The sequence below is a fragment of the Cydia amplana genome, chromosome 3 (genome assembly GCF_948474715.1).
Source record: "Cydia amplana chromosome 3, ilCydAmpl1.1, whole genome shotgun sequence".
Classification (NCBI taxonomy): Eukaryota; Metazoa; Arthropoda; class Insecta; order Lepidoptera; family Tortricidae; genus Cydia; species Cydia amplana.
The window spans coordinates 20,589,972-20,598,228 of NC_086071.1; the positions used below are offsets into that span (position 1 = coordinate 20,589,972).

At 38.3% G+C, this 8,257-nt stretch overlaps 1 protein-coding gene across 1 annotated transcript; it reads left to right on the forward strand.

Annotated features, from left to right (window-relative positions):
• The first annotated feature begins 315 nt into the window (after window positions 1-315).
• Window positions 316-3,348, forward strand: LOC134662619 (beta-1,4-galactosyltransferase 2-like). Its single transcript, XM_063518891.1, has 3 exons — window positions 316-740; window positions 1,828-2,184; window positions 3,156-3,348. The coding sequence occupies exons 1-3, from the start codon at window positions 316-318 to the stop codon at window positions 3,346-3,348; spliced, it is 975 nt and encodes a 324-aa protein (XP_063374961.1).
• The last annotated feature ends 4,909 nt before the right edge of the window (window positions 3,349-8,257 follow it).

Consider the following 8,257-nt stretch of genomic DNA (forward strand, 5'->3'; position numbering starts at 1 on the left):
ACAATTGACTTTTAAATGATATTTGTTTCACTCGGGGGCAAATTTTGTTTAACCCTCTTGCTTTGAAACCCTCGCAATGCTCAAGATTCCATTTTTCGAACCACTGGCTACGCTCGTGGGTCAATTTTGGGTTCTTTCGGTATCTCGGGTATAGCACGTGCGGTTAAACAACAACTTTGCCCCCTTGTAAAACAAATAACTGTTGTGTTAAAATAACAGACATTTTTTTTCAGTTATCGACTCCACTAAACATTTTTTTCCTTTATTTGGAAAATATTTAATTTTCTTTCATTTATACTGGTTTCCTTTACTGTCATGATACTTTCGAGTTACCTCAAAAAGAATCTAAAAAAATATATTTCGGCTGTATTCCTACTCGTAGTAACGAATGACTTCTTCCGTAATAGTTATGGAATTTATAACTATCCACACGTATCTGGCGACGCCATAGACTCGGTTCTGTATAAAGAAGTAATTTCTACCGTTTTAAAGAATAACAGACCGAACTGCACATATGAAGATGTTCTAAAAAGTGCACATACAATTCACGCTTGGCACGTGCGAAAGAGTTACCACGACTTTGACGCTAAAGGCATTGAACGCGGGACATTTTCACCGGCGCACTGCAACCCGCTCTTCAGTGTGGCAATACTGGTCACATATAGAAACATGCAAAAGCAACTTGATATCTTCTTGCCCTATATACATAACTTTTTGAGGAAACAAAATATTCATTACAAGTAAGTAGTTTTGTAAAATAATGTTAGTAGTAGATCAGAATATCCTTTTCACCACATCAGCTCGTAAAGGCTCTCTTTATCCTTCAAACACTGACGAGAGAGTTGCATTTTATCCACCTGGATGCCAGCTTGGACCCTTCGACTCATTGTCAGTCCAAGGGCACGCTATACATTGTTTGACATGATGCCAATTAACGACCGCTTTCTATCACCGATTCACCGCACCGCTCGCCGTCGGTAGGGTGTTCAATACTCACCCTAGGGCCTAGAACCTAAATGGTCGCGCACTGTAGCACGGCTTAGTAGAGTTAAAATTATTAGAAAATAGCGATTCGCCCTGGCTTCGCACGGGTTAACAAATTATACATAAACCTTTCTCTTGAATCACTCTGTCTATTTAAAATAAGTTTTTGGCAAAAATTAAATTTTTGGTACAAGCGTTTATCGCTGACTGTACTTTTCTTACGACAGACAACTAATACTCATTGAGACAATTCTAAAAACCCCTAACACAATTAGGTTGCGTTGTTTCATCACGGAGTTCCTATGGCCACCTCTTGTCTCCATCATCAGATCAGTTCGATAGTACCATATTATTGTATTGTCATCAGAAATACATACAGCTGCCAATTTTCATGACGCTACGATCCTTGGAAGATGGTTAAATTAGTTACATTATTAGATTCCATTACATGTTAGTTATATACAGGTCGAGAGTTCCTATGGCCACCTCCTGTCTCCATCATCAGATCAGTTCGACAGTACCATACTATTGTATTGTCATCAGAACTACATACAGCTGCCAATTTTCATGACGCTACGATCCTTGGCAGATGGTTAAATTAGTTACCTTAGATTCCATTACATAGTTAGTTACATACAGATCGACCTAATAAAAGCTTGTTAAAAACCGCATCAAAATCCGTTGCGTAGTTTTAAAGATCTAAGCATACATACTTAGGGACAGACAGACAAAGGGAAGCGACTTTGTTTTATACTATGTATAGTGATTTAGCTTGTTGAATATACTTACCTACCTCTTTGGTACTATACATCTTATCATCTTTGTAACTTTACCGCCATGCAGGCTATATTTGATCGAGCAGCAAGACCTCAAACCCTTCAACAGGGGTCTCCTGTACAACGTGGGCGCTCGCGCCGCCATGGCCGACGGCTTCCCCTGCCTCCTCCTGCACGACGTGGACCTGCTGCCCCTCGACTCCGCCAACCTCTACGCCTGCACGACGCAGCCGCGCCATCTCAGCGCGAGCATAGACAAGTTCCGATACCTGTTAATCTATGAAGGGCTGGTCGGAGGCGTGCTGGCCGTGCGGGCGGCGCAGTTTGAGCAGTTGAACGGGTTTTCTAACAAGTTTTGGGGGTGGGGAGGCGAGGACGATGATTTTTATAATAGGATGGAGGAGCAGGATATGAAAATTATCAGGTAAAGCTGGTCAAGCAAATCTTGTCAGTAAAAAAAGGCGCGAAATTCAAATTTTCTATGGGACGATATCCCTTCGCGCCTACAATTTTCAAATTTACCGCCTTTTTCTACTGACAAGATCTGCTTGACTAACTATATTTGTTGTTTTTAGGGTTCCGTACCTCAAAAGGGAAAAACGGAACCCTTATAGGATCACTCGTGTGTCTGTCTGTTCGACCATTCCCCTCCCCCTTTATCTCCGAAACTACTGGGTATCAAATTTTGAAAAAAATACACAAAATAGTTCTTTACCTATAGATGACAGGAAAGCCTATTAGAATTGTGCAGTTAAGCGTGAGTCGGACTTAATGTACGGAACCCTTGGAATGCGAGTCCGACTCGCACTTGGCCGGTTGGTGAAGATAACGTTGTAAAAAACTGTTTAAAAAACCTTTGTTTGTTATCAGTATCATTATCATTTATTCACAAGAACATATGGTACATGGGATGTTACAAAAATACTGAAACTTAATACATTTCATTCGCTAAAAGTACCTATGCATGTGCCAAAAATATTGATCAAGTGTGTCAATGAAATCCTATAATTACCTAGAGCAGCCATTCTCAAAGTGTGTTCCGCGGAACCCTAGGGTTCCGCCACACCCTTGCAGGGGTTCCGCAAGAATTTAGAATAATTTAGAATAATAAAATAAGCATAATTATTATGCTTATTAATAAAAAAATACACTTCTAAAAACTAAACAATAGTTTTTAGAAGTGTATTTTTTTATTGTAGGGTTCCATCAAGTATTTCGCTTTCCAAAAGGGTTCCGTCAATAAAAAAAGATTGAGAACCGCTGACCTAGAGGCATGGCACACTGCGTCCGTCCGTCCGTCGTCGTCTGCGACAGACGGACGGACGGAAAACAAAATTATCCTATAAGGGTTCCGTTTTTTCCTTAAGAGGTGAAAAACAAAACGTATTTTTCCAGGTTCCATCGTTCAATGTCCCGCTACACGATGCTGCGCCACCCACCGTCGCAGAAGAACGCAGCCCGCTTCGAGCACCTGGCGCTCCACCGCGCCGAGCCTGAACCTGCGCGCGCGCACGGGCTGCGAACGGCGCAAGCAATCGTACGCAGGGAGGAGCATCGACTGTTTACACTGCACGCGGTTACTTTATAAGGGTCATATATATTTTTTTTTTCATTTATTTATTAACACAAAATATTTACATTCAAAAAATTATGACAGCGAACAAAGCCCCCTGAGGCTTAACTGCCGCTGTAATCGCTCTTATATTTAGTCTGTCAAATGTGGTTGGTGCAACTGGCTCTAAATTATAAAGCGGGACTTAATCACGTATTTAAGTTTCGAGGACAGAGCGCCCGCCGAGCGGGTTCCCGACACTCAATGTGTTAATAATATTTAGTGTATATGTCGCAGTACGATAGATAAAGCCGTTATATAGTTATAACCCTAGGGATATAATTATATGTCGTAACGAAAGCGATTCATTACTATCTTACTAGGAATATAACTATAATACGTCTTTAGTGATATAGTTATATTACTGGATTAAGTTTAGTGAAATAATTGTAGGTAGGAGTGCGGCGGTGCGGCGGAGGTATTGCATAAGTCACTTAATCCATAAGGTTATGGAAAAGTGATTGAAAATTCCCAAAAATAACTAGAAAAGAAGTTTGGTAGAGAAGTGTATTTTCTCGTCAAGTCTTTCTTAACTAGAATAATCTTCATTTGGTTCAGTCGTACCTATGCAATAAATCTGCCATTGGTTTGCTGAAAAATGCCAATAGGTACCCGACGTATTCCTATAGGTAATATCTGAGGTCATCGAACCTCAAAGCCGCTTGTCTACAATGGCAACCAAAACATATTATTGATAAGTAATAGACGATTTATAACATCTTAACCCCAAAATATTATTAGTTTATCCTAACTGTTCCATCATCATCAATGCCTCATCATGTAACTTAACCACAAGGTACCTTTTCTTTACGTACAAATTATTGGTATTTTTTCTTTATTATGACGAGGAATTAATTAAATTTGTGCCACTGCCGTGTCACGCGCATGTCATGTAACTTTAAAAGTTGAGTTTCGAGATAATTACTTTTAAAGTTTTAAAGATATACAAATGCTGTTATCGTTGACGGTTCATCGTAATTTTTTATTTTTTCTAATCTACATGTAGGAAATATGGTCACAGAATAGGATCTTTAATCTTTTTTTTGCATAATTGAATAGTTTTAATTTTATTCGAATATGGTTTCGCATGACCAACACTTCCATACTATAGTGGTCACACGAAGTCATGTAAGTCAAGTTACATGACATACGCGTGATCAGACGTGGCACGTATTACTTTACCAATAAGTTTCCTGACTTATATTATTTTCTCTGCATTTGAAAAACGATTGTACCTGATTCAAGTCTTCGTTGAACACAAATTTGTCAACAATTTAATTGATCCTTTTGTGTTACGCATAAAATGTCATGAATTGTGCTTGAGTTTAGTAAAAGGTACCACTTTGTCGGTTGTTGATAAGGTTCCAAATTAATCGTTATGGCTAATATTAGCGTCTTATTGACAGTCAGCATCAGAAGTTGCTAAGCGGTCCAGGAGTTCAAAATGATCTTGACGCTACTTTATTGTTAAGATAAGAGCGTGTCAAGGTAATTTTGAACACCTCGCCCGCTTAGCAACTTTTGCTGCTGACTGGACAACCGACAAAGTCGTACCTTTAGCCGAAAAACGTCACAATTTATGGGTTTAGTGAAACAACGGAATCAATTAAATAACTTAAGAAACGATGATGATATTTTGGTTGTGTCAGTCATGCATGCATGTGTGGACATGGAGGTTGAGTCAAGTTAACTGAGTTGTGTTTGACGCCATCGGCAAAAAAATGAAGTTACATGAGTAAAGTTAGTCATATGCTTTTCTCAGTAAATAATGAAGATTTTCAAAATTTTCTTTTAGAAGATGGTTTTTAAGACGATTTAGACTGGTTATCCGTAACTCATGTAACTCGAGTTAACGGAGTTTTGGCGTGACACGGCATAAATTAATATTTTCAATTTACTAAAGATAAACTTCAATATAATTTATGTTTTGTAGCGATGTATTATTAAATTTATTTCCAGAAGGTACCTTTTCTTAAATGTATGGAGCAAATACCGTTATCGTTATGTAAGTTTAAAGTGGCATAAGAGGTTAAATATATTATTTAGTTGCGGTTTTAGGATTTATTTCATTTGAATGACAGAATGTCTTTCATATGTGCTCAGAAAAATTGATTGTGGGTCACATTAAAAGTAACAAAATATTCAGTTTTGTGATTTTACATGAAAATATCAGAAATTACATTTTCACCTTTATGGGTGAATCGGTGTTTTTTTTTGCTTAAAGTTTCTCTCAGTATCGTTAACTAATAGATAAATATAAATTTAAAACTTGAGAGCTCATTGCAATCAATGTGAAAATGAAACAAAACTTTATTTTTAAGAGATTGGTCAGTATAGGTACACATAAATCAGTCGATATCAAAGGTTTCTATTTGTAGTACAGAACAAGTAGTATTATTATTTGTAGTCAACTATGTAACTTACTTCAGGAACATGGTTTTTTAGGTGGCTAAACTTAAAATGTCTATATCGTAAAGTTGCTCATTTTACAACATTTCATTTCAAAAAAATATATCGTTGTAACTACACAACTTAGGAGGTTGATCTTTCGTGTTATCGATATTTATTGTAGAATTACTGGGATATGCACAACTCCATACCCGCGATAAGTTACCTTTGACCGTGGGACGTCACAAATGTGTAGATTTTGAAATAGAGGTCGGATTCTACAGGTCCAAAAAGCGTAATCGTTGCCAATAAGGCTTCTGTTGATTACCGAATGTTAAAATATTTTGAAACAAACCTAGTACCTTTTTTATTATTTTGATACCTTATGGTGATCTTGTTTTATGAGCAAATAATTAAACTAAAATTTCACACTACGAAAACATTTTCTGCATTGAAATTTCGAAGCCTTCGATTGACTGACGCTCTACAGTGTTATTCCAATCGCACAGTAGAACGACGCCACAGTTGTCTTGTACTTGGACATGAGAATTATCAGTTTATCCACGAAAACTTTTTGTCTTAACCAAAAACTATGAAATTTTGTTATTATCTTGGAAATCTGTTCCTTCCACAGACTTAAATATACCATAGATCAAGCAAATATCACGATTTGTATTGAAACCAAGCGTGCCGACTTTTTACCACCTACTGTGACGTCACAGCCGCAATTTAGTGATGGGAAATCCTAACCGATTCAAAGACGCCGGTGCCCCTCTGCCCCGCTACGATTCAACTGTCTTGCTCATACTCATAGATTTTATATCTGCGGTCACGCTCGCTCTCTCCCCGCTCCCCCGCGAACCACGCCAAAAATCACAAATCGATTGTCATGAATGACATCGATTTTCTGACAGACGAATGATAAAAACAGACGAATGATAAAAACAGACGAATGATAAAAACAGACAAATGATTTTCTTCCCAACTTTTCCCTTCAATGAAACTGGTATTTTCAAAATCTATGACTGGATCATGTGGAAAACAAAAATAATGAAAGTTTTTTTAACACAATAGAAATTTATAACCCTACTAAACGTATAGGCAGACATATAATCGTATGTGGTTAAATTACCCTTCGTTTTAAAGGTGTTGTGTAAAATTAGGACATGTTTTTTTATCAGTAACTATAATAGTTTTTAGGGTTCCGTACCCAAAGGGTAAAAACGGGACCCTATTACTAAGACTCCGCTGTCCGTCCGTCCGTCCGTCCGTCCGTCCGTCCGTCCGTCTGTCACCAGGCTGTATCTCATGAACCGTGATAGCTAGACAGTTGAAATTTTCACAGATGATGTATTTCTGTTGCCGCTATAACAACAAATACTAAAAACAGAATAAAATAAAGATTTAAGTGGGGCTCCCATACAACAAACGTTATTTTTGACCGAAGCAACGTCGGGCGGGGTCAGTACTTGGATGGGTGACCGTTTTTTTGCTTGTTTTCCTCTATTTTTTGTTGATGGTGCGGAACCCTCCGTGCGCGAGTCCGACTCGCACTTGGCCGGTTTTTTTTTAATAGTTAATATCAGTAATCTGTCCGATATCGATTAAAATCGATTATTAGAAGCGATCGGTAGAACGAACAACACTAGTCGCTAAATTTGACGGACGAATGATAAACGGCCTGTACCACGAAGTCTAAGCGATGCGCGACAGTATCGCTAGTTCCGATATTCGTCGTCTCTTAACTCACAACGTCAGATCAAACGCTCAAAGCAAACGCGCAATGTAATGTAAATATAGTTTTCTAACGTTAATCTATAGTTACTTAGGTATATTATTGGAATCACAACTTGGAATACTTAAAAAATCGTTTTAAAATGAATTTACGCATATCATTTTAAAATTACTTACCTACCTGTGATAGGAAATATGTTCTTGCCCTTGGGTGCTTGCTTTTGGGTTGTTGCAGTTAATTATCACGCTACGAGGCTTTTTTTAATTTTTTACGGACTACCGGCTGCAACAACTGGCGCGCGTGGAATGTCAATAGCGACGGCCAACCTCAACGCTTGGTCGGGGTTCGGACACGCAAAGTAGATGCATTTGCGTTATCTAGGTATATTTAAGTCTGTGGTTCCTTCCCAAATATTACGATTCATTGAAACTCCAGAAATTATTATAGAAAAACGTGTCCAAATTCAAATATAGCGTCGTTCCACGGTGAATCGTTTACCAATAATGGGCGCAGCATGGTTACATTTTTATCGCCTGTCAGAACGTGACAGGCATGGTGACAAGCGATAAAAATGTGACCGTGCTACCGCCGCAAGTGTAGTGTCCTAAAATTTGTACGTGCAGGTGCCCCAATATAATCAGTGGCCCTTTATCTGTTATTTGACTTTGTTCTATTGTCAATAGAGATAGAATCGATATTCGTCAAACCTTCAAGATGGTTCTAGCTACATACCTACTATATTTCCGTATTTTGCGGTAAACC

Excerpts from the sequence above, each read along its gene's own strand:
- LOC134662619 (XM_063518891.1), top strand. The coding sequence starts at position 316 with ATGATACTTTCGAGTTACCTCAAAAAGAATCTAAAAAAATATATTTCG. Across the intron at positions 741-1,827 it reads AAACAAAATATTCATTACAA|GCTATATTTGATCGAGCAGC; the intron begins GTAAGTAGTTTT and ends ACCGCCATGCAG. Across the intron at positions 2,185-3,155 it reads CAGGATATGAAAATTATCAG|GTTCCATCGTTCAATGTCCC; the intron begins GTAAAGCTGGTC and ends GTATTTTTCCAG.